The 27,866-nt window shown below is 41.6% G+C and overlaps 1 protein-coding gene across 3 annotated transcripts in view; it reads right to left on the reverse strand.

The window, feature by feature from the left end:
* LOC138795849 (rootletin-like) overlaps positions 1–27,866 on the reverse strand; it is a 93,278-nt gene that overhangs the window by 23,322 nt on the left and 42,090 nt on the right. For all 3 annotated transcript variants that reach the window (XM_069975486.1, XM_069975483.1, XM_069975485.1), the window contains exons 6-15: positions 27,332–27,438; positions 25,434–25,599; positions 24,475–24,581; positions 24,117–24,329; positions 19,264–19,339; positions 16,726–16,815; positions 8,160–8,348; positions 7,407–7,597; positions 3,915–4,097; positions 1,902–2,046 (exon numbers count right to left, since the gene is read on the reverse strand). In XM_069975486.1, the coding sequence (XP_069831587.1) occupies positions 1,902–2,046; positions 3,915–4,097; positions 7,407–7,597; positions 8,160–8,348; positions 16,726–16,815; positions 19,264–19,339; positions 24,117–24,329; positions 24,475–24,581; positions 25,434–25,599; positions 27,332–27,438 (1,467 nt within the window). The remainder of the gene's footprint in view (positions 1–1,901; positions 2,047–3,914; positions 4,098–7,406; positions 7,598–8,159; positions 8,349–16,725; positions 16,816–19,263; positions 19,340–24,116; positions 24,330–24,474; positions 24,582–25,433; positions 25,600–27,331; positions 27,439–27,866) is intronic.

The raw sequence follows: 27,866 nt of genomic DNA on the forward strand, positions 1-27,866 counted from the left end.
ATTTTTTTTTTGTCTAAAAGGTGTGTCTCTACACAGTCAGATTAGACCGAGAATAATAGATGACTGATGGAAGAAAGATGCCACCTGGTCCATTTAGTCTGCCATTATATTTCCCAGGCATGCTTACATTCATTTACTTTCAGTAAAGTAATATTTTCTCATATTGCCTCTGATTTTGTCCCCTTGTTTTTGTGTTCAGTTTCTTATTTTAAAAAACTTCCTTCTTGAACCATATTTAAAGGTTTTAATTATGTCCCCCCCTTTCTATTCTTTAGACCAGCGTTTCCTAACCGGGGTGCGGCCGCACAGCTTCTAGGGATATACCGATCGGTTTGATGTTCCGCCCGCTCAACATTAAATTGAGCAGAATGAAGGAGCAGGACCTCCTACATTCAATCCCATAGGTCGCCATCTCTTCATGCCAGCAGCCTATTGGACTCCGGGACGTGACCTCTCTGGCAGGTGTGATGATCATCACGCCTGCCGAAGGTTTCGTCCCCGTGGCTCACAAGATGGAGCCCGAAGAGGAGGAGAACTGCTCCCTGCAGCCACACAGCCGGATTAGATGAGAAGAAATTATTTTTTTTGCTGCACAGCAGGTGGGGACGCAGCATGGGGGACATTATTACCAGGAGCAGGCAGGGGGGCATTTAGACTGAGGTGGGCAGCATGCGGGAGATTATTACTAGGGGCAGGCAGGGGGCATTTATACTAAAGGGGGCAGCATGGGGACATTATTACTAGAGGCAGAGCAGGGAGGGGGGCATTTATGCTGAGGGGGAAAAGCATAAGGGGCATTATTATGATGAAAAGCACACTAGGGGGTATATTATTACTATATGAAGGGCACAACTGTTGGCATTATTACTATGTGGGGGCACAGCATGGGGCATTATTAGTATAAGAGGCACATCAGGGGGCATTATTATTGTGTGGGGTATACAGTTTGGGAGGCTATAGGAGGGAGAAAGGGAAGCAAGTTGCTAGAAATGTGCGGTGCCTAAGAGGTCTGTCTGGCAGGTTCTGAAGAGATGAATTGTAGCTGGAAGAAATCGTCACAGTGGTCTGGACTTGATGGAGAGGAAAAGGGAAAGTAAAGTCTCGGATCAAAGAAGACGTCACATGTGAGTCACTAAATGGCGGTTTTTATATTGTGTAGGACATTATTTAGTAGGGGTGCCCCGAGGTAAATTTTTTTTCTAAGGGGTGCCCCAAGGTGGAAAAGGTTGGGAAGCACTGCTTTAGACTATACAGATGTATTTGTTTAAGGATATGTTCGCTGTGTCAGTTTCCATGTTAAAAACCATGTGGTGTTAAACTCCACTCCCATTAAATATATTGGAAAATGGGACACATATATTGGGAAATAGAGGTGACAAGTCATTTATTTTCCATGCAGTTGCATTTGGAAGCTCCCAAAATCCTAAAATCAATAGGAGCTTCAGGGCTCATATTACTGCTATATTAATTGAATTGCAATTCCCGCACTCTCTATTCCTATATCCATAATGTTTATAGCCTGGTTTATTAATTCCCGCATATAACTACATAAAGAATCATTCAAATGACTAACAGCATGGGCAAAATCTACATGGAGTTTGTATGACCTCTCCATGTTTATGTGTTTTTTTCTCTAAATATTCTGGTATACACCCATACTGAAGTGAATCTGTAATATAGACTGTGAGCTCCTATTGGTGCAGAGTCCACTGTGAGAATGGGGTAGGGATATTCTATGTACAGCACTGGGCAATATATTGATGCTATATAATATTAAAATAATAATTAACAAAATAAACCAATGGTATATCTATAAATTGAAATGACAAAGTTTCTTTACAGCACTATCATCAGAGACAGAAACCCCCTCATTCCCTGCCCTTTCCTATGCACATACATACCTTGCTAAGAGCACTAGATACAGCATCTTTCTCTCCTTGCAGGACATCTCTTTCAAGTAAAGCCTGACTTAGGTTCTCTCTTACTGTAACCAATTCTTTCTTCAGCAATGAAACTTTTTCCTCCAACTTCTCTTGGGTCCTTTGCCTACAGTATACAGAATAGAATGGTAAGAGGTTCCTTGACCCTAGCTATAACTACACTATTTAATGCAGTGAATGATGAGAAAATATCCACCATCTTTCTTCCATCAATTAGTATTGGGTTGTTAAAACAGAAATAGTAGTGGACATGCTAACTGCAGAAGGGCTGCAAACCATATTATAAAAGCAAGAGCATGGTATAATTCAGTAGCCACTTTTATCATGCAGACTGCTCGGCAGCTTTTCAATGCCTAAACTAAAGGCTGCGTACAATAGGGCTTCTAACCCTGATTCTATCGATGTCATTCTTACTGCAAGATATAAGCACTAGAAGTAATAAGCAAAGTAAGCGTTAAAGCCCACGTGGCATTTCTCTGGGTTGCAGAAGCCCAGCACAGTTTGGCCTCATCTCTCTAAACTAAAGCACCAAGGCCAGTACACTCCCACGGGCTCTAGACTGACAGGCAGAAGCACTGCGTGGGCCCTCGCCTGCTCTTCTCCCAGTGGCCTCAAACTGGGATCTGCAATTGTTCTCTTTGCTCAGCACAGGTCTTTACTGGAGGCAGCTGGGAGAACTCTCTCTACCTGTGCATTCTCCTCCCTGCTTCTCCCTTCTGCCTCCACTGACAACTGCGCTAGGCAAAGTGCAAAAGCTCAGATCACTGTTTCAGGCAAAAGGGGAGAAAAGCAAATCAAAGGCCATGTGCCGCAGGTGACTGAATCCTGTGTTATGACCTTTTCCCTCCAGTGGTAAATTGATCTTTGGTATTGCATTATTGGAATATCTATTGTACATTGAATATATTATAAGCATGGTAGATTATATTATGGTGTTTTTAACCTGATATTCACAGCATCTTGTTGTCTCCAATTTGGATTCTTTCACGTATTTATGTTAAAAAAAAAAGTTTGGGATGTGTAGACAATTAATTTGCACGTGTTTTTCTATTTGGTTGTGATATGATGTTTACATACACTCTGTGGAATTAAAATGGTAGTATCCAATATACATTTAAAGAGAACCATTCACGCTAAAATTGCCCATAAAGCTAAGGAAACATGCAGGTACATCACCCAGCACGCTTCCCAAACATCCCCCTGTAGCCTCCGTCCCCTGTACATACAGACCGCAAAGTTAGTTTAATAACCTCCCGCGCTCTATGTAAATTACCACGTTGCACGTCGGCCACGCCTGCGCGGCGTAGTACAGCAGGGGCTTCACCCACTGTACTGCGCATGCTCAGCATAGTATAGACGTTGGCGTGGCCGACGTGGAATGCAGCCCCCCCACCCCACCCCCGAGTGATGTCAGCATGCAGCGCTTTCCAACACGCCCAGAGGGGCGTGATTACAGTGCCGTTACCCACCCAGGACCGTGACTAGATAACCAGCCAACCGCCCACCGTTACTACTTGGCTGGTAATTTACATAAAGCGTGGGAGGTTATTAAACCAACTTTGCGGTCTGTATGTACAGGGGACGGAGGCTACAGGGGGATGTTTGGGAAGCGTGCTGGGTGATGTACCAGCGCGTTTCCTTTTAGCATGATTGGTTCCCCTTAAGTATTAGAAAGCTGTTGACAGGTCATCTTTAAATGCCACTGGGGTAGAAACGTACAGGCAGGGGTCATACATGGCATGAGCCCTGTCTAACAGAATAGGTAATGTAGATCCATCGCTGTACTTGGAGAGGACATCATTTACATTCTAATGTAGAGACGTCCTTACTGTGCTGGTTGAATACATCTACACTCTTAGACATTCTCTGCAATTTAGCTTTATTATTCCAGTGTAGTGGAGTTAGTGCCAAGTGATGAACAAGTGTTCTTATAAAACTAACATAAATGTGAAGTAGCAGCTTCCTTTCCCTCACCCTCTCTCTAGCTCCTTCTGGTTACGTTCTCGCTCTCTATTCAGTTCTTCCTTTTGTTCCTCCAGAACTTCCCTCTGCCGCAGTAGCTCTGTATTTACAGCCTTCAGCCGCTCAATCTCCATCAGGGATGCCTCTGCCCTCTGTTTCGCTGTCTCTAAAGACTCTTCTATCGCTTCTTTTTCTCTGTAAGGACAAGAACACATTTAGAAAAAATGTTTAAAGTGTATAAAAACCTTACAACTAAGAATTAAAAAGCAAGAACAAAAAAAGAAAACAAATGACAGCTTTATGTAACTAGATGAAGTTTACAGGGTCATGGTCAGCAGAGAACAGGTCATACGGCTTTTGGGTTTTCCAGCAGAGGGTGACAATGTTAAAGAAACTGAGGACAGCAGTTTATCTCTATTAGTCGACTGTGTGCAGCTTTTTATTCTTTGTAGGATGAACTAATATTCAACCATTCAATCTGCTAAGACCTACTAGCAGTACGAAGACATAAGGGACAAAAAAGTAATAAAAACGTTAAATGCGCCATTCATATCTCCAGTTTCTGAGAAACAGTTAAAGGGGTTGTCCAGCGTAATTAATTCTATTAAAAAATCTCAAGTCTTCCCATACTTATCAGCTACTATTTGTCCTGCAGAAAAAGTTGTTTTATTTTCAGTCTGACACAGTGCTCTCTGCTGCCACCTCTGGCTGAGACAGAAACTGTCTAGAGCAGGATAGGTTTTCTATGGGGATTCATATAAAACCAAGACAGAGTTCCTGTCTTGGCCAGAGATGTCAGCAGAGAGCACTGTGTCAATTCGAAAATAGAACATTTCCTGCATGACATACAGCAGCTGATAAGTATGTGCAGACTTGAGATTTTTTTAATAGAAGTAAATGACAAATCTATATAATTTTCTGATATCAGTTAATTTGAAAGAAAAAGATTTTTGCTGGACAACCCCTTTAGCGTCTGATTTTGTCAATGTATGTACCCCCAGACTTGTAAATTGCTGTGGAATTTGTTGGAACTCTAAAATAAAAAAATATATCTTTAATAACGGGTAACAAAGTGAAATCTGCGTGTTGAAGCATTTCGGTATATATTTGCAACATACGGAAATGTGTACACAATGAAGAATTAGACTAGGTGTAAGTGGCTTTGATGGGTATGTGTCAAGGAAGTGACTGGTCACACTAGTCATACATGAAGAGACATGAAAGGGGTTATCCAGCGCTACAAAAACATGGCCAATATCCCCCTACTTTTGTCTCCAGTTTGGGTGGGGTTTTGAAACTCAGTTCCATTGAAGTAAATGGAGCTTAATTGCATACCGCACCTGAACTGGAGACAACAGTAGCGCTGGATAACCCCTTTAACTTTGTATTTTAATGTTGTCATACCTTCCAATACCCATATAACAAATCTCATCCTGCCAACCAGAACTATACTCTAAAGAGGGAAGAAAAACCCTCATGAATAAAAATGAGCGCAAAGCGAGCATGCTTAGGTCCATCTGAACCCAAGCGTGCAGACTTTGATTAGCATTGGCTGAAGAAGTTGGCTGCTGCCAAGAAAGTCCTGGAAAACATGGACCAGTTGCACTCATCTCTACTCCTGAACACTGTTGCATCCTCTCTGTCAAGTGGACCTATCTAATTCAATATTGGCTTTTTTTTACTGATATTAACCCCTTTTAATATGATATATCACTGGCTGGAATTGCTTCCCACTCACAGGCCGTCACCAGCTGTTTATCATCTATCACAACATGTTTGCAGATGTTTCACCAAACTCTCACTAAACAAAAAAGCATGTTTTCCTTAAGTATCAGAGAATCAGGTTGACTTACGGTAACATGCTGTGCTGAGAGTCCATATGTGTGCTATTATATAACCAAGTGCCCTTACAATGAAACAATGGAGTGAGATAAACATTCCTTCCTTCAGGGACTCCTGAATGTAGACTCAAACAATGCAGAAAAATACCAGATACGGTTTCAATAGCAGCTATAAAAGGACTACACAGGTGATCTTTATTCCATATAGTACATTGGAGGCCGGGGCAATGCCTCATCTGGAATTATTCAGAAAACTGAACATTCTGTAGAGGATAACCTACTATGTTCTCATCATGGAGTGAAAATCATGGTGGAAAATGTGTCCCTTGTAAAATTGCTGCACTGAACATCTGCCCCCTATTAAGAGAACACTGGCATCATGCATCAGCTCTATCACCTGGTACTTGTCTCAACCCAAATTCACTGTAAGCTTTGAATAATTTGTATCTTTTAGCTCTTTTCATGACTCCTTCTATCCCATTCACCTGACAAACATTATAAAGAGCTTCCAAACCAATCCCAAGACTCCAATCTGTTAAATACCAAGCTATAATGGATCGAGACTCTCAAAGCATGCATTACGCCAGATCTCACACTTCAACTCTGGGCCCTATAGGACTGTGTATAGGAGATGAGCAAACCAGGTTTGGGTTCGAGTCCATCCGAACCCGAACTTTCGGCATTTGATTAGCGGTGGCTGCTGAAGTTGAATAAAGCTCTAAGGCTATGTGGAAAACATGGATATAGTCATTGGCTGTATCCATGTTTTCCAGACAACCTTAGATCTTTATCCAAGTTCAGCAGCCCCAGCTAATCAAATGCCAAACGTTCGGGTTCGGATCAACTCGAACCCGAACCCGGTTAGTTCATCTCTCTTAACAACCCTTCATTGCAACTTGATTGATGGGATCCCCACCTCTATAAGCCACAAGTGAGAGCTGTGGACAAGACCTGTCCATGTATAAAGGAGAATCTGTCAGTTCTATATAATGCTCAGGGCTGCCACCATAGATAGATAGCTGATATGGGTAGATAAATAGATGATATCTGTCTCTTAGTTAATGGCCAATTGCAAAGTTATAAAATCAGGTTTGCCTTGCATGCTAATCTGCAGCAAGCACACCTCCACCCTCCTTCATCCCTCCCTGCCCTGCATGACTGATGTACATGGCTGAGTGCCAGGATCGAGACCCTGTACCATCTATGACACTCAAGCTTGGAAGGAAAACATGCTTTTATAAGTTTGCAAACAGACATCAACTAAGAGACAGGGTATCATCTGTTTTATCTTGATATAAAGCTAATAGAGTTCCTTTAAAAATGGCGATCAATTCATCTTTATAGCTATCATGTAGTACCACATGTCTCCTGCAGTGGCCGCTGCAGGGAAACAGTTTGACCTTCAGTTGCTTGAGATAGTCAAGATGGCACAATCACTTTAAATTAAGAAACATTCCAATCCATGCACTGACATTACAATTAAAGACTCACCTCTACCATGTGACCCCACACCACCAATACACGTTAATGCAGCGGAGATAAAATAACAATATTCAGTTAATATATTTATAATGAAAGGCCATAAAACATGCTGTAAGTCAATGAAACAGTCGTCTGTCCGGAGAACATTAGACACATTAGACCTGTCCCCAAAATAATGTACCTGTGTAGAGACTCCAGACTGGACTGACATCTCTGAGACTCTAGTTTTATGTTCTCCAGTATATTACTGATCTCATCCTTCTCTCTCTTTAACTCATGCCCTCTTCTCTCCGAGTCCTGCAGACTCTCCAACAGCTGCTTCTTGGTGTCCTCCACAGACTGTAGTGCACTCGCCAATTCAGAGAGCAGCTCCTGCACAAGAGCGAGAGCGGTGAATGGCTATGTATGGACAGACTGTCAGGTTGTGCATACCCACGGATATGTGGTCTAAAGCCAGGAATAATGTTTCAAAATGTTCTGTGACCACATACCAGTGAATAGAAAACTATAGATGTATGTAGAATATCTAGTATACAGAGTGTTCAGTAACACCTGGGAAAATGGACAACAGGTAACATCTATTTCTAGCTGAAAAAAGAAAATGACATTGTGATATCTGGCAGGATGAACGATCGAGCTATTAGGGCAGTCGCTGGTGGCCTTTGCCTGCCCTGACCATCTTGATTGACAGTTCTCTTGCTATACCCAATGAGAAGAAATCCATCAATCAAGGCTGGTGGGGTGGGGGAAGCCACAGGACCACACTGACGACTCGGTTCAGGAAAGTGATGGCAGGTTATCTCTAATAAGCAGATGGACCTAAAACAGCTGCACATATAAATACTGTATAATATTTATCAGAAATTCCCTATTCACCTACAATACTTTCTGAAAAACGGTCCTATAATGGATTTTGTTTACAATTCCTCCTTACTTTCTCTCTTTCCTGGCGTCTCTGCAGAGCACTCTGTACGGCCCTAAAGGCAGTGTCTTGTCTATGAGGGGAACGCATACGAGTAGGAGATCTCCTGCTGGATGGGGATGCAGAACGACTCATTTCATCACCAGCATTTCCGTCTTCCTCTACATTAACAGTATTAGGCTTTGTATCTTCTTGACACACCTGAAAAGAGTGTAACATTAAATCTTAAAGCAGGTAAGAGAGGCCTAAACAATGGATAACTATACGTTGCTGTTTGCAGGCTTTAGGCCAGTTTCATGGAAGCGTAATATGAATGCATTATGTGCCCTATGATGGTGTCAGTTCAGGTCAGTAGACTTGTGTCCTAATAATTCAGGATGCCTGTACACTTAGGGGGAGATTATAGCAATAACTCAAATTCTAGCTACTATAAGTATTCAATGTCTACATATTATATTGCCAAGAGGGACTGCACCTTTGTGTTTGGTCATTCACTGTAGTTATGCTTTTTTCGCACAGTAGATCTGAGGCTAATTTTTAGTTAACTCACAATAGCAGATCAATAAGGGAGCAGAGGCAGGCTGGCAGATATTAGGAGAGCCTAAAAGGGGCACTCCGGGAAAACATAAAAAACAGGGAGGGCAGCAGGTGGTGGGAACATAGTGATATTTACCCATTCCACAGCCACACTCCACTGCTTATAGTCACCCACTGGTGTCATATATCTCCTGGTTCTTGTATCATCATGACACTATGAGAACTGCCCTTTTAGCCAGCAGTGACTACAGAGTCCTGCCTCAGTCACTGACTGGCTAAGTGGAAATTTCTGAGCAGGGTCGTCGCAGGACTGAGAGATAACAGATACCAGTGTGAAAGTATCAGTTAATTATAATGTTCCCACCACCCCCTGTCCTCCCTCTTTTTCTTTACTTTTGCCTAGAGTACCCCTTTAAAGAGGTGCTGGCTATTGTAGCCACAGCTCCTATTCACTTCAATAGGAGCCAAGACTGTTGCCTCTACACAGTACACAGACAACTGCTTCCAGCCCCATTCTCAGTGTAATGGGGTGCAAGCAACTACTGATAGCCTATCCTGTGGATAAATCTGGCCCTCTGTGTATATAGCATCTCGCAAAAAAAGGAAAAAATATATAGAAAAAGATACAGCTCACCAGTGGATCTAGATGCAGCAGCGACAGGTTAGGTGCAAGGTTGGGTGCTCGAACATCAGGGCGTTGGCCAGGCGCCGTAGGCTTGGTTTGCAGTAATAGGAGAAGGGGGAGTTTTGAAGTCGGCACTCCTAGACGTAGCAGGTTAAAATGTAACTTTTATTCGTGCATTAAAATCCCATGGTGGGCATAACAGGACCTACGCGTTTCGCGCTACTGCGCTTAATCATGGTCTCAAGAGAAGTGAGTGAAGGACGAATAAAAACAGGTGACCAACCAATGAAAAAAAGGATGAGATCCCTACGTCACGGATCTTGTGCTGGGACGGCACAGGTGTTGCATACACAGATACTTTTGCTGGATAATTATGCATGGGTGTCTACGACTAAACATCATGTATAGCAAGAGTGAGCAACACTTAATATTAAACATGAGCTAATATGCAATATACAAAAAGAAAATATAAATGCAAAAAATTGCAAGATGTATGTATTAAAAATAGTGATAAAGCAAATCATTTTTGAAATTTAGACCATTTGGATGCCGGGTATTCAGGCGATATATCATTTCTGCCTCTTTGTGCAAAACTTGTTTCTGCCAATCTCCTCCTCTTGGCGGTTTTTTTATTTTTATGATAGCATATGCTGTAAAGGAGCTGACATTACCCGCATGTATTTCTATGAAGTGTTTAGCAGCTCCTGAAGCATTAACTTTATTCTGTTTCTTGATACTGGTGAGGTGTTCACTCACTCGTTGTTTGAATTTTCTTATAGTGCAGCCGACGTAAGATAGACTGCAGGTTGTGCACTCTATCATGTAAATGACGTGGTCCGAGTTGCAGTTCATGAAATCCTTAATGGCATAAGTTTTGGTTCCACTGTTGTTGCAAAAAGTTATTTTGCTTGTCGGAATGAATTTACACGCTGGACATCGACTGTCCCCACACTTGTGACAGCCTGGAAATTTGCAAGTTGTATGTGAGGACTCCGGAAACAGCATGCTGGGTGACAGAAGGTCTCCCAAAGACTTGCCCCTGCGTGGTACACATCTGAGTCCCAGATCAAGGATTTCAGCGAGGATTGCATCTTGACGCAGGATGGGAAGATTTTTGTGAAGAATGTCCGTAATTAATTTATACTCCGGTGAGTATGTTGTAGAGAATGTTAAATGGGAGAATGTTGATTGTTCACATGTTGCGTTCGTGGTTCTAGACAGTAGTGTGTCACGATTTCTCCTGGATACAATTCTATGGGCTCTACTGATGTTTTGCTTACTATAACCTCTTCTGAGCAAACGGGATGAGGACTCCTTGCATTGGGATTCAAAAACCGCACTGTCAGAACATATGCGTTTGATACGTGTGAATTCTCCTACAGGGATAGCTTGTATTGTGTGTAGGGGATGTTCACTAGTAGCATGAAGGATGGTGTTCCCTGCTGTGGTTTTGCGGAAAACAGAAGTGGTAATTTTATTGGAATTTGATACTTGTAATTTGATGTCCAAGAAGGCAATTTCATTTTTGTGGAGAAAGTGAGTGAAGGAGAGATTTAATGTATTGTTGTTAATGTAGGTAATGAAATTTTTAACCTCTTCTTCTCCTCCTTCCCAAACCAATAGCAGATCATCGATAAAACGTCCATACCACTTTATATTGTGGAAAAAAGGGTTGCTAGAATTAAAGATGAACTGCTCTTCCCACCAGGCCATGTATAGGCCTGCTAATGTGGGGGAGAATCTAGCCCCCATCGGGGCTCCTCTTGTTTGCAAAAAGAACTCATCATTAAAAGTGAAATAATTGTGTTTGAGTAAATAAGTTGTTAGGTCAATGATGTACTCTTTGAGTTCGTGGCTGTATTTACTGTACTTGTATAAGTGATGTGACAGGGCTGCAATCGCTAAAGTGTGGGGTATAGACGAGTACAGTGCCGTCACATCACAACTTAACCAGGAAAAAGTGGAGCTCCAATAAAAATTCTTGAAAATATTTAAAACTGAGCTGGAGTCCTTCAGGTACCCCGGTACTCTCACCACCAAGGGCTGAAGTAGTTTATCCAGCCAGGCACATGCCCTTTCATTGAGGGAGCCAACTCCCGAAATTATAGGACGTAAAGGGGGGGGGTTGATTCCCTTATGGATTTTGGGTAACCCATAAAAAATCGGTAAAGTGGGAGAGGCGGGAACAAGGAAGGTAAGTTGTTTCTCCTCCATGATACCCAATGCTATGCCCTCTTGTACAATGTTGGTAAGAGTTTCTCTAAAAATTCGAGTGGGATCTGATTGCAATCTACGGTAAGTGGTGGCATCATTCAGTATGTCATAGGCGCTGTCACAATATGTTTTGCGATCAAGTAATACAATTTTACCGCCTTTGTCGGCCATTTTAATGATTAAATTTTTGTTATCCTGTAATTCCTTGATAGCATTTTTTTCACGTTTTGTAATGTTATTGTGAATAGGTCCTAATTTTTCTGACAGTTTCCTGAGATCCCGCTCCATGGCAAACTGAAAATGATCCAAAGCCTCCACCCGAGATTTGAAAGGGTAGAAGGAGGGATTGGATACAGTAGATGTTACACTGTGTATTGACTGTTGATTCTCAGTTGTGCCCTCTATACCCAGATCTATAAGTTGGAGTAAATTTGTTTGGTCCTGAAAGAGCAAATCCACAAATTCATTATCTGTGGTGTCATTATTATTTGTGAGAATGGGTGAGGGTTCTACACAGGAGTGAAAAAAGTGTCTTTTAACTGTGAGTAGTCTTGCCAGCCGGTTAATGTCCATCAATGTCCGAAACATGTCAAAATGATTTGATGGCACAAAAGTGAGACCCTTCTCCAACAATTTTATGTGATCCTGGTTAAGTTTGAATGATGACAAGTATCTGTGTATGCAACACCTGTGCCGTCCCAGCACAAGATCCGTGACGTAGGGATCTCATCCTTTTTTTCATTGGTTGGTCACCTGTTTTTATTCGTCCTTCACTCACTTCTCTTGAGACCATGATTAAGCGCAGTAGCGCGAAACGCGTAGGTCCTGTTATGCCCACCATGGGATTTTAATGCACGAATAAAAGTTACATTTTAACCTGCTACGTCTAGGAGTGCCGACTTCAAAACTCCCCCTTCTCCTATTACTGCAAACCAAGCCTACGGCGCCTGGCCAACGCCCTGATGTTCGAGCACCCAACCTTGCACCTAACCTGTCGCTGCTGCATCTAGATCCACTGGTGAGCTGTATCTTTTTCTATATATTTTTTCCTTTTTTTGCTATTTGCAGAGGCCCACAAGATACGAGTCTCCCACATGATAAACTTAATCACAAAAGACTTTATATCTATTGGCAGCCACAGTCTTCAACCCAACTAAATGTGGAAGTTTTACATTTATTTATATATATACATATTTCTTTTTTCTTTCTTTCATTTGGATGCCTATCTACACAAATCTCCTCTCTCTAATCTGAACCAAGTTTCAGATAACTCAGTCTAACTCAACCATGGAACAAACCACACAACCATCATCAACTCCCATAGACTTTGATTTAAACAATGTGTTGGAGGAAAGGAAACGTAAAATCACTCAGGTGTTTGATCTCACCCCCACCGGCAACCCTGAGTGTAGGAGCTTGTTCACACAATGGGAAAAACAACGCTCCCAGGAACTGCGTCTTTGGTGGGACCTAACAACACTGAACACGTATGCAGATAAACATATGATACCCCGGGGCCTAAGAATTTACAAAAATGCCACCTCCAACATATCAGAGGACTTTCAAATGGAGTGGGCAGAGGCAATAACGGATTTTTCTTTCCGGCTCATCGGTATCATAACTAAGCATGAAGCCATTAAATTAGAACAACTCAAAACTGAGATACAAACTACAAAACAACAACTTGCGGGTTTTATGGGTTCAACAGAATATGAGGAACTGAATAAACAAACAACACAAAAGATACAATCGCTAGAGGAGTATATCATTGGTATAAAAAAGAAAAAATTCCAACGCGATAATGAAGATTATAACTTGAACCAAGTATACACCTGGAAGGAAAAAAAACGCTACACTCCGAAGTCAATTTTAAAAAAACCTTCCAATGAACAGCAGTTCAATACCTCACATGTAAGCTTCACCTCCACGGACATAGATTCAACAGATTATTCGGACTTGGAAACAGGCGTGGAAAACACACATGAACAACCAAAAATAAATTCTAGGAAGATTAATGATATACCCAGAATTTCGAACAGAAACGCCTCTGTTCATGGCAATGAACTGGATGTTCCTAGAGGAGGAGGGGGAGCAAGACCAAAACAATATTACAACCCTAAAAAAACCAATAAACAACCAAAAAACGCATACGACGTGCGGGGAGAAAACATAGACACAGCTCAAAGGTACCCCGCACGGGAGAGACGCAAGAGAGCACATTAAAAACCGCATGCGATTCACCACAGATAAATGAAACATCTACTTCTCCTATAACCCCAACACATTGCAACTCACACACACTGGAATATGCAGACAATAAAGACTCTGGAGCACAACTGAATCGCACTACAAATACCTATGCTACCTCTGAGGCCATACTGAACTTGTCATCATTCAAACTTAACCAGGATCACATAAAATTGTTGGAGAAGGGTCTCACTTTTGTGCCATCAAATCATTTTGACATGTTTCGGACATTGATGGACATTAACCGGCTGGCAAGACTACTCACAGTTAAAAGACACTTTTTTCACTCCTGTGTAGAACCCTCACCCATTCTCACAAATAATAATGACACCACAGATAATGAATTTGTGGATTTGCTCTTTCAGGACCAAACAAATTTACTCCAACTTATAGATCTGGGTATAGAGGGCACAACTGAGAATCAACAGTCAATACACAGTGTAACATCTACTGTATCCAATCCCTCCTTCTACCCTTTCAAATCTCGGGTGGAGGCTTTGGATCATTTTCAGTTTGCCATGGAGCGGGATCTCAGGAAACTGTCAGAAAAATTAGGACCTATTCACAATAACATTACAAAACGTGAAAAAAATGCTATCAAGGAATTACAGGATAACAAAAATTTAATCATTAAAATGGCCGACAAAGGCGGTAAAATTGTATTACTTGATCGCAAAACATATTGTGACAGCGCCTATGACATACTGAATGATGCCACCACCTACCGTAGATTGCAATCAGATCCCACTCGAATTTTTAGAGAAACTCTTACCAACATTGTACAAGAGGGCATAGCATTGGGTATCATGGAGGAGAAACAACTTACCTTCCTTGTTCCCGCCTCTCCCACTTTACCGATTTTTTATGGGTTACCCAAAATCCATAAGGGAATCAACCCCCCCCCTTTACGTCCTATAATTTCGGGAGTTGGCTCCCTCAATGAAAGGGCATGTGCCTGGCTGGATAAACTACTTCAGCCCTTGGTGGTGAGAGTACCGGGGTACCTGAAGGACTCCAGCTCAGTTTTAAATATTTTCAAGAATTTTTATTGGAGCTCCACTTTTTCCTGGTTAAGTTGTGATGTGACGGCACTGTACTCGTCTATACCCCACACTTTAGCGATTGCAGCCCTGTCACATCACTTATACAAGTACAGTAAATACAGCCACGAACTCAAAGAGTACATCATTGACCTAACAACTTATTTACTCAAACACAATTATTTCACTTTTAATGATGAGTTCTTTTTGCAAACAAGAGGAGCCCCGATGGGGGCTAGATTCTCCCCCACATTAGCAGGCCTATACATGGCCTGGTGGGAAGAGCAGTTCATCTTTAATTCTAGCAACCCTTTTTTCCACAATATAAAGTGGTATGGACGTTTTATCGATGATCTGCTATTGGTTTGGGAAGGAGGAGAAGAAGAGGTTAAAAATTTCATTACCTACATTAACAACAATACATTAAATCTCTCCTTCACTCACTTTCTCCACAAAAATGAAATTGCCTTCTTGGACATCAAATTACAAGTATCAAATTCCAATAAAATTACCACTTCTGTTTTCCGCAAAACCACAGCAGGGAACACCATCCTTCATGCTACTAGTGAACATCCCCTACACACAATACAAGCTATCCCTGTAGGAGAATTCACACGTATCAAACGCATATGTTCTGACAGTGCGGTTTTTGAATCCCAATGCAAGGAGTCCTCATCCCGTTTGCTCAGAAGAGGTTATAGTAAGCAAAACATCAGTAGAGCCCATAGAATTGTATCCAGGAGAAATCGTGACACACTACTGTCTAGAACCACGAACGCAACATGTGAACAATCAACATTCTCCCATTTAACATTCTCTACAACATACTCACCGGAGTATAAATTAATTACGGACATTCTTCACAAAAATCTTCCCATCCTGCGTCAAGATGCAATCCTCGCTGAAATCCTTGATCTGGGACTCAGATGTGTACCACGCAGGGGCAAGTCTTTGGGAGACCTTCTGTCACCCAGCATGCTGTTTCCGGAGTCCTCACATACAACTTGCAAATTTCCAGGCTGTCACAAGTGTGGGGACAGTCGATGTCCAGCGTGTAAATTCATTCCGACAAGCAAAATAACTTTTTGCAACAACAGTGGAACCAAAACTTATGCCATTAAGGATTTCATGAACTGCAACTCGGACCACGTCATTTACATGATAGAGTGCACAACCTGCAGTCTATCTTACGTCGGCTGCACTATAAGAAAATTCAAACAACGAGTGAGTGAACACCTCACCAGTATCAAGAAACAGAATAAAGTTAATGCTTCAGGAGCTGCTAAACACTTCATAGAAATACATGCGGGTAATGTCAGCTCCTTTACAGCATATGCTATCATAAAAATAAAAAAAAACGCCAAGAGGAGGAGATTGGCAGAAACAAGTTTTGCACAAAGAGGCAGAAATGATATATCGCCTGAATACCCGGCATCCAAATGGTCTAAATTTCAAAAATGATTTGCTTTATCACTATTTTTAATACATACATCTTGCAATTTTTTGCATTTATATTTTCTTTTTGTATATTGCATATTAGCTCATGTTTAATATTAAGTGTTGCTCACTCTTGCTATACATGATGTTTAGTCGTAGACACCCATGCATAATTATCCAGCAAAAGTATCTGTGTATGCAACACCTGTGCCGTCCCAGCACAAGATCCGTGACGTAGGGATCTCATCCTTTTTTTCATTGGTTGGTCACCTGTTTTTATTCGTCCTTCACTCACTTCTCTTGAGACCATGATTAAGCGCAGTAGCGCGAAACGCGTAGGTCCTGTTATGCCCACCATGGGATTTTAATGCACGAATAAAAGTTACATTTTAACCTGCTACGTCTAGGAGTGCCGACTTCAAAACTCCCCCTTCTCCTATATAGCATCTCGTCCTTCATGCATTACAATGCTACATACCTGAGTGATGGTATTTAGTATCTGCTGCAGTGATTCACATTCCTCTCTGACACCTTCCAGCTCTTGCCAGGTGTTACAGCCAGCGCTTTCCTGTAAAACATAGGACATACATATATATTATGTATATGATACCAATATTTCAAACTTAAAAAGGACATTTAAAAAAGGTAACAATGCAGAAGGCCACATAATGTCATAGAGGTGCATAAACCCTTTACTGTATCTCATATGCTTCAGATTTAAATGGACATGACATATCTATCTGACTAATAGTTATAAAGGATGCCAGCCTCATAGAAACAGAGAAGATTGTAAGCAGAAAAAGACCACCAGGTCCATCTTGTCTGCCCCTATATAATTTACTTTATTATTATTATAGGATAGATATATGTTTTCTAGGCATATTTTACCAACCACACCTGCTCAAAGGTTGTTCCAAGCATCTACTACTCTTTCAGTAAAGTAGTAGTGTTATTGCAGTTTGGATACCATAGTATATAAAGTCTCAACAAGGTGACCATTTTGCATTAGGACTTGCTTCCATGTCTTGGTGATATACTATTCTCCTTGTTTCTCATGAAGGGTTTTTAAGGTGCTTCCAGACGCAGCTTTTATGTGGCGTTTTTCTGGCCTCCAAAAAAACATATTTTGGTGTTTTTTCTGGTGTTTTTGACTTTAGGCAAGAATGGCTTTTTAAGAAATTTTATTGAAGTCTATGGAAGACAAACATGCCACAGATTGCAAAAAAAAAATACAAACTCTCAGCATGCTGTGCTGGTTGTAACCTGGATGACATTTGGCGAAGCTCTTTTACCCTCGTCTCACTGAGGGAAATGGTTTCCATTGTAGATCGATGGAGACAATGTACTTCAACGAGACAGAGATCGCAGCCAGCCAGGAAGTCAAGCGCTTAGCCAAGATCTTTTCCCATCTCTATCTACTACGCACAGATCCCAACTGATTAAAACCTCTGACATGTCCTAATACTTTCTGCAAATGACAGGGACACCTTTAGGGTCCTATTACACTGATCGATTTTTCAACGATTAATGACTAACGATAAACGATCGCAAACAAGATCGTTTATCGTTAACCTAAAATCGTTCACCAAATTGCACAGAACGATGGTCGTTAGTTACGATCGTTATTATGATCGTTATTGCGATCGTTACTACGATCGCTCACTCCATCTGATCCCAGCAAAACAATGAACAATGTGCAATTACACTGAACGATTAGTGAACAAATGCGGAACTTGAGCGAACGAATGTGGAATTACAGCGAGCGATTAGCGAACAATTAACAATAATTTTAGGTTCAGATCTAAATCAACAATCAGCAACATACGAATGATTTTTCAATCGTTGCCTGCAATTACACAAAACGATTATCGTTTTAATTCGAACGATAAAACAATTTTTCTCACGATAATCGTCCCGTGTAATACGGCCCTTAGTTTTCCGACCTTCCGGCATTACACAGGTAACAGCTGTCGTCTAAATCTCCATTGACTAATGGTTTAGAAGAAACGTGAGAAATATCCTTAGCTATTTAATATACTATCCTAAGATAATTTTACTATAGTGTGTTTTTTAAATAGCCATGTAATGGCTTCACTCCTTTTCCCAGAATTAGATACTTTCAGGTCACCATGAACAACTTCACCTGGAAAAAAAATCTCAGCTATAAAGGACTTAATGTTACACAGAAAGCCTTGTTTTGCTCATTGCCCCAGATTTATGGCCATTTTATTAAGTGTCTGCAAGTGACAGTGTTAACAGAAAATCCCTGGAGAGTGATGCTGGAAAGTGTCAGTCAAAAAAAAGTAATCGTCCTGTGAACAAAATGGTTCCCTGAGGAGCGCTGGTGGGACTTTACAGTGAATCCATCTTCTAGCTGCCGCTTCATTAGCTGCGTGTAAAGCGTCATATTATGGATAAGCTGATCCCTACATGAGGGGTCCACAACACACCTGCAAGCATTTGACGGGGTGAAAGTTAATGGTGTGGTATAGTCAAAAAACTCTAAAGTATATTAAATAGTTTTGTGTTTAACCCTTGGCTTGCTGATTGTAGAAAGAAACAATCAGGGACAAAGGGAAAGCAGAAGGATTTTGTAGGAATCATTCTTGTCGGGTTTGTCTCATGAAGGTGACCTCTGTCCATAGATCTAATTAGACCATATGGATGTAATAAAGAGGAAGTCCCCTCTTTGGCCCTTCTCCCCATGAGCGGAAATAGGATCTGCAACATATAAAATATATATAATATATGTTGGGAGAGGATTTATTTAAAAATTGTCTTCCCATAACCTTACGAGTCCCCAAATCAATTACTTTGATCAACTTGAAGGTCATTTACATACATAGGATACAAGGATACATGTTTGTTAATGTGTCACTGTTTCTTTGTTAGAGCGGATTTGAAGTGAAAAAGTGGTAAACTAGGTAAGTATGGAGACAAAAATGGTTTCTCAAGTGAAAAAGTGGCTCCCAAATAAATAAATATAATAATATTCATAGTGGCCCAGTTAACATACCAGCCTTTGCTTTTCCTTCTCCATCCTACTGTTCTCTTCTTTCAGCTTGTCGACTTTTGTAGACAGCTCCTTGATTCTGATAGAAACCAATGAAGAAAGATAATATTAACATGATGTTAACAATATTAATGATGATCAGCCATAACATTAAAACTATATAAAATGGCAGCTTTTAGCAGTGCACCAGGGTCAGCATGAGCCTTCTGACTGGTCTACAGCTATACGGGCCTGTTTGCATAAAACCGTGATACCCTGTGTGTCCTGACACCTTTCTATGCATACATTTTGTCAACAATCAGTGCTACAGTAGTTCTTCTGTGGGATCATATGAGGAACACTTGCCTTTTGGAGAGCTATAGTCTGCACTTCCCCATTTTTCCTGCTTCCAACATGTCAAGAACTTACTTATTACTTTCTGTCAGCTATATCCCATCCCTTGACAGACACAATACATAGGAGAAACATTGTGTAAGGGCTCCATATAATGGAGATCTGAACATCCATACATGCTGTGCATGGGGTCTAATATGGCCAATACTGATGCTGAAGGGTTATCACACAGTTTTTCCTGATCTGCATTGCTATGTTTAGCTAAACCTGGATGAAGCGAAATAAAAATCATTGTGGCAGGGGATAGTGGACATCTTTGTTGCTTTTACAGGGACAGAGAAATATAGGAAAAAGTCAAGCTGAATTTTCTATCAGCTATAAAAATCATGTTGCCTTGCGAGAACATACGTTGCCTTGCTTTCTATGGAATCCCGGCCGGAGCGTATACACATAGTATACGCTCAGTCCAGGATCCCTTGCGGTGCCGCAAAGAACTGACATGTCAGCTTTCTGCGGCCGCTATTCAGTTAATAGCGGCCGTAAAAAACCATGTCAGTGCACACTTCGGGGCGAGAGGCTGCGGCCGCACGCTCAATAGTGTGCAGTCGAGAGTTCTGATGCAGGCATGCACGGATGCACCCGCATCAGGACTCTGAAGCAGGAAAGATCATCCGGCTGGTACTGTAGTACCGGCCGGGATAATCTTTTCAGAGACCTCTTACGCCGTGTGAACATGGCCTATAAGTGTAGCAATGGTTTGCTACACTTAAATGGGTACTGTCATTTCAACAAACGAGTGCAAACTCGTATTAGAAAATTTGTAATATAACTTATCAGACAAAAATTCTTCCTTCTCCTGTTATCAAGCATATACCCTCCCCCTTCATACCAAACTGTCATCCAATCTGAAAAATCTGCTTAGCAATGACTTTTCTTTACTGGTTATGATCTGAAGCTAGTTCAGAACAAATAATACAAGTACAGAGGGGGAGAAGGAAAAGGAGAGATGTGAGGGGGAGTGCTTGGGAACACGCATATGTTTCAGAGAGAGGGAAAGACAGGTTGCAGAGATGAAATCTGCTGGAAATATAAGAGATAAATAATGGCCACATATAATGCTGCTCCTCATGTACACACACTGCAGCTTATCCGAAAAAAATCACTTGAAACAACAGATGCTCTTGGTCGGCACAGTGTCCAGATATGCCGGTGGGACACTATGTATTCTAGACTGATGAAGGGGATCCATAGGACTATGATGTCTGCACAAATTTACCCAATGGTGTTTGTATATATGTGGGTCCTATTCACCTACACATACATCCACTCTGGAGTGCTCTTATATAACCTATTTAGTGGAGTTCACCTGCACAATGTTAATGATGAGCACGTTCCTTGTTTATGTTCCCAGTAAAATCTAGCCTATTTTCTGTCCTGCATAACTTTCATAACTCTAGGCTTCCCCAGCTTGTGGCGACAGGGAGAGGTGGCAGGTGTCAGAGGCTATGGAAATTAAGTTTTTAACAGCGAGTTATTCGTGGAATGCGAGACGCCAACACATTGTCTACATTTTTCTTTTCACTTCAAGCATCCGGTGAAATAAAATGCCTAAGACGGCATTAACCTTCTCTGATTAAGATGCTTGGTCTACTTGCTAAACAAATTATGGTGACGTGTAAAAAACAATCTAAAGTAATGAATCACCCGCCGATAATTCCATCTCTTGGATTCGGAGCATGGTCTGTGATTAGGACACAAAGGGATCTATTTATCCAATTCCTAAGAAGGTGTAAAGCTTTCATGTTCCCTTCTGAAAACGTCTTCATCACTCAGAAGGGTTCAAGAGGTTAGTATCAATGCTGTTACTTATACAGGCTAATACCCTGGCTGCTAACTGAGGATTATAGCTTACTTTGTCACACGCAATAGATCAGATGTACTCAAGTAGGCATTCCTGACAACATAACTAATATTGATAATAAAGGTGTCTGCGAGAATAAGATCTAGGTCAAATATAAGCATTTATTCTAGGTTTTCAGGCCTGGATTAAAGACTAAAGAGGTCTTTCATTTAAGCAAAGTTAAGGTGCATTTGCATTCATACATTTTGAAGCTATGTCCACACTTTGTAAGTTATGTAATAATCACGGCCGTTGTTGGCGATTTGCAACAACGGCTGTGATTACTACGGAACTTACGTAGTGCTGCCATATATGGAATCCCAGCCATAGTATACACTCTGGGATCCCTAGGGATGGCCGCACGCTCCATTGTTTGCAGTGGCGAATTGAGATGCGGTTGCACACTGATTGACTGCATCCCACTTCATCAGGAGTGAAGATCATCCGGCCAGTACTGCAGTAGCGGCCGGGATGATCTTCTCTGACACCGGTCTTCCGACATGTGAACATGGCCTAAAGAGGTATTCTTATTCCATAAAGTGACAGCATATCACTAGGATATACAGTACCATAATTGTATAATTGGTCCGAGGCCTGGGACCCTCACTGATTCTGCAAATAAACTAGGCTGCAGTATTACGGCCCCTTTAAGTCTTTTCTTGCTTAGGCCACGCTGTGCAGGGGAATTGAAATGCAGCCCCTGTACAAGTTAATGTACAACCAGTAGCAAAAAGTACTGTCATGCAGTAAAAACAGCGAGGGGGCCACAACACTGATCAGATGTTTGATGGAGCCAATGTGCTCACACAAGTGCTGCCGCCCTTTACAATACTTACTTCTGATTGAGCCTGGATTCTACTTTGCAAAGTCTGTACTTTTCAAAAGAAAAGGTGTTGGGTATTGAACATTAAACTTATTGGAACAATGTTGCGGTATCTTATAACACTACTATGAAAAGTACTGTATCGGCAAAGCAGGAATAAAGCTAAAACTGATGTAAACCATGAACATGATGCAGGGCTTGCAAAAATGGGTCAGCCTCTTAAAACAGCTTATCAGCAATGTGCCCACCCCCCAATCTAATATTAAAGAGGTTTCCCCTATCCACAGTAGAATTTCCCCTATCCACAAAGTAGGAGATCGCCGGGGGTCCAACCTCCGTATCCTTCACCGATCTCTGTATCTTGCCCCAGTTTCTGTATTATGAATAGAGCATGTGACCTATGGCTCTATTCATTACTATGAATCGACAGAAAGCGCTGAGTACGCCGGAAGAGCGCTGTACTTGGCTCTTTCCGTCAGCTCCATGGAAATGAATATAGCTGCGGGTAACCTGCCGTACCCACGGCTCTATTAATAATACGGAAGTCGGGGCCCAAAACAGAGATTGGTGCGGGGTCCAGGATATATTTTCCCTGGAATACCTTTTTAAAGACCTATCACTGTGTCTTGATCACTCTAAGGCATGTTAGAATACAAGCTGGGGTCTGGGTGTTCAAACCGCCACTAATTTTAGATGGAAACGGGAAAAATGCTCAGCACTTCACTCTTCAGCTCCGTTTGTTCTTCATCCTACAGTGAGATGGAAAAGGCAGCAAGCTGATGGATAAAACACTTAAGGCCCCATTCCACAGGCGGACAGTGAGGAGCAAACAAGGGTTGTCAGCGCTCGTTTGCTCCTCGTTCCCTGCACGCTGTCGCCGCTATTACACGCAGCAGTAGCAGCAGCGAGCGGGTGAGTCCTATTCCACGGAGTGACGGCAGCAGATCGTTGCTATATAAGTCGTTTGTCTTTCAACATGTTGAAAGACAAACGACTTCAACGATCAGCCAACTTGAACGATGTCGGCTGATCGTTGCTTACTATTCCACGGGATGATTATCGGCCATAACGGGCAAATACGGCCGGTAATCGTTCCGTGGGATAGGGCCTGTAGCTGAGCGCTTCCCCTGATTCTAACAAGTAGTGAGGTCTGAACATCCAGAACTTGACAGATCATAGCTTTTGACATGTCTCAAGGGCATCTCAAGAGTTTTTTTTGTTTAGTGCCAATTTAAGGACAGGCCATCCCTAAGGCTGCCACAGTGCAGTATGTCAGATTTATTGAGGGGTGTGCAGCTCAATAAATCCGGCAAAAGGGCAGGGATTTATTTAAGAACAACATAACATGATCCTTATAAATCCCCCACATATTATGGTGCGTTTACACAGCGTTGACAGATCTTTGAAGCCAAAGCCAGGAACAGACTATAAACAGGGAACAGGTCATAAAGAAAAGACTAAGATTTCTTTTCGAATCCATTCCTGGCTTTGGCTTCAAAGATCTGTCAAATAAATCTGTGTAAACGCACCATTAGTCTTTAATTCAGGAATCAATAGGGATCCAAGCTCACAGAATGTCTTTTGAACATGTTAGAAAATTTGTTGTGGATTCAGGCATTCCCTATGAAAAGAGTACAGTCTGAAATACTGACAAAATGTTCCATTGCAATCTGTTGTTGCCAGCATAGGTAATCTCTGCAAACACCCACACTGACAGTAGACTACAACATGAAACTGTCTGGTTATAACAGGATGGCATACTAAAAGTTAAGCATTATTACATTAAATGGTCGCTACTACCTGGAGTTCAGTTCCACTTTCTCAGCATCCCACTGGCTTTGTAGTTGAATCATCTGTCTCACTTTGTCGCGGAGCTGCTGTTCCAGGCGAGCTGTATGAAGAGATGCTCCAGCGGCATTCTGGGAAAGTCGGAGGTTTGAGTCCAAATTTAGACAGGCTGTGTGCATGCGTCGTGAGCTACGCGAAATGTCGGTTTTCATTTCAGCAAGACCCCTGAAAATCGCAAACAAATATTGTAGGAAAATGTCAACTAAATTAGTACTCCAATATCAAACTTCAAGTGTCAGGACCACTCTGTCACACTATAATCCTTTGTGTAAGTGCACTACTCTATATTACAGTGTGGCATGTTCTTTACCTCTCAGCCATAGCACGCATGTCCAGAAACTGATTGCGCAGGATTGCTGTCTGCCGCCACAACGTCATGATATCGTTCTGCTCGCTGCCCAGGTATGAGGTATACCTCTAGGAACATCAAAGAGAGGAAGAAGAGGTGAGAAGCAATAAAAATGCAAAAAGCAATAATGTCAAACAAAGCAATTTAAAGTGTCCCTGTCACTTAGAAAAGGTCAGCAGAACAGATCAGTAAAACAAGTAGGGAGAAGCGGATGTTTAAAGCAGACTGTAAGCAGCTTTCTGCTGACTAAGGCCGGGTTCACACTACGTGAAACACTGGCTGTTCTGTGAAGATCATCTTCATTTGTGCTGAATTGGGATGCGGGCGCATCTGTGTGCGCCCGCATCCTAATTCACCACAGCTGACAATGGAGAGTGCAGCCGGAGCCACACTCTCCATTATGTGACCTGTCAGGCTTGTGCGGCCGCTATTCAATGAATAGCGGCCGCACATAACTGACATGTCAGTTTTCGCTGTGGCTGCTAGGGATCACGGCCCAAGCATATACTAGGTGTATACAATCCGGCCAGGATTCCATTCATTCACATACAACATATCTTTTGCATTAATCACAGACAGCAACAACGGCCGTGATTTATGTAAAAGATACGTTGTGTGAACATAGCCTAAAGTAGGATACGTGTAAAATAGTGCTTCTAACACTGAACTTGGAGCAATAACTCTTATTGCAATCTGTCACTCCAGTGCTGAGATAGAAGCATTAAAAGTTTTGGGTAGATAAAGAAATGTTTTAACAAGCTGATCACAGGCTTTGACATGTCCTGATGACACATGCAAGGATAAAAGTAAAAAATGATAAGCATTATAAATTATATGTTTAATATAAAAATGGGGTGGTTTCTTTGCATTTTTGAATTTGCTAATAGTATAAATGAAATGCTAACGAAAGGCAAAATCACCTCTCTCTCGTTGCTCCACTCAGACTCTCGCTGCTCCAACTCATCCTGTGCTCTGTGCAGGTCAGCAGTCAGTTTCCTCATCTCTTCGGTCACTTTATCATTTGTTAACTTCAGCTGGTCCATCTGCTCCCGCAGAGTCATATTTACTTGAGCTAGGCTGCTGCTCCTGCATGAATAATTACATAACACACATTTAAAGGGGTTATCCACAATTAGAAGTAGCACAGCTACTTTCTTGCAGAAACAGTGCCACACCTAAGTTGTGTGTGGTATTACAAGTCTGGAAACCCCTTTAAGGGGGGTTTAGGATCCATGTAAAATCTGTTTTAGGTTAATGATCTATCTAATACATCTAGATGTCTATAACTATAGTCTTATTAGAAAGAACATATAAGTAATGTAAGGGAATATTCACACAAACTGCATCTGTTCTATATAGCTTAATCAGATTGTTTTTGCCAAGTGCATTAATTTCTGCACAACCTATTCAGATAAACAGGACAATAGCAGAATATTCCGCACAAAATCTGCAACATGTGATTATACACCTATCCTATATGGCAAGATACCTGATAAAGGGGTACAGCCTAAGGGCCTCCACATAGGGGTACAGCCTAAGGGCCTCCACATAGCTTTAGTGTGCCATTTTTCTGGCCTCCAAAAAAAATAAAAGCCAGAAAAACTGACAAAGAAGATTTTGGTGGTTTTTTCTGGCATCTTTAAATAAGGTGTGAATGGCTTTATTTGCCTTTGGCATTTTTGAGGACTTACAGCTAACATTTGCTGGCGTTTTTGCTCAAATAAACGCCAAGGCAGTCCGGGGTGTACTTATGAGGGGTACAGGGGATGTGCTTGCACCTGAGCGCAGGAGCCCGAGGAGGCCCATATTTGAGGGACCCAGTGAAAGATTTTGCACTGGGGTCCGCTGGCTTCAAGTCACATAACACATGCTGCCATTCAAACCCATTATCCACAGATGAGCTTGTCAGCCATCTCCTGCAGGCAGCTATCCCAGGATAATTGACAGTGCCACAAGACCACCTCCTATGTCTATGGCCACTGACCAATCAGTTGTTTGAACAGCTGTAGCATTTTGGTAACTTCCGATCATTGGCTGCACAATCTTGTCATTGCCTGTCCTGCTTTTCTTGATACCACTCATATAGTAAAGTCCAGATTTATTGACTGCCATCTAAGAAATATGAGGTATGACATATTGATCCAAGACACTAGATTGCTTTGTGCAATTCTGATTTGCAATTCTTCTAAATGGAAAAAGTCTCCCCATATCTCTATCTATCTATCTATTCTAAAAATCCAACAGCACTTCCAACAGCTTGAAAATGCCTGTGTGAGACGGGAGAAACGTCGCTTGATTTTTGCTATGCCACATTTTTTGTTTGTTTTTGATGTGATTGAATAAATATTTCACGTTTTTGAAAATATCGGGAAGTGCTGTTGGAATTTTTTGAATATATCCTTCAGGATCCTAGGTCAGGATCATCCAGCCGGCACCCACAAGACGTTTGAGCTCCAAGCTGTGCTGCTTGCAATCCTTTTTGCATATCTATCTATCTATCTATCTATCTATCTATCTATCTATCTCACTTATTTATTGATCTACTGCACTATGGCCCAGATTTACCAGGTTGCCTGTAACTCACAGTGTCTGTTTTTTCCCATAGCAACCAATCACAGCTCAGGTTTTTTATTTTACCAAGCTAAAGTAAAATGAAACGTGAGCTGTAAGAAAAGACACACAGTCTGTAGGCCAGGCAACTTGATAAATCTGGGACTACATGCCAAAGTGTAACACAGAGTATGGTAGGAAACATGGAATCTTTCCATTTTTTTGGGTCTGTTTATGACTTGTGTATGAATGCTCCTCCTGATCATACCTCTGCTGCTCTTCCTCCAGCCTTGTGAGGGCGCTCTTAACCTCCGTGCTGTGATCCTGATCCTTTCTGTGGAGAGCAGATTCTGCAGAATCCAGTTTGGCCTGTAACTAATAAAAACAAGGCTTACTGACATACTGTTAAACTTTAATCCTCCTAGAATTTCTTCCAAGGGTGCAAGATTGACTCTGATCACAATGGAAATGCACATAACCTCAGAGGATGCCTAAAAGGCTTCCTGATAATGTCAGTCTCTTTGGTAAATAAACATTATATAATGGGTATTATATTTAAACTTTATATTGGGACTCTGCTGGACCAAATATTTTACTGACTGGTAACTATTTTAGCCCATATGTCTGTGTGATCCATGTGGTTGAAGCTTTGTTGGATTTATGTGCATAATGAGAGAGTAGCAGGTTGGCACAGCTCACCTACTCCAGTATCCAGTCCACATCAGGGCAAAGCAATGGCCACATGAAAAGAGAAAAGCTAATATCTGCTATACTTTATTTATCCATCTTCAAGTTGACAGTAT

Source organism: Dendropsophus ebraccatus, chromosome 6 (genome assembly GCF_027789765.1).
Source record: "Dendropsophus ebraccatus isolate aDenEbr1 chromosome 6, aDenEbr1.pat, whole genome shotgun sequence".
In the NCBI taxonomy this organism is placed as follows: Eukaryota; Metazoa; Chordata; class Amphibia; order Anura; family Hylidae; genus Dendropsophus; species Dendropsophus ebraccatus.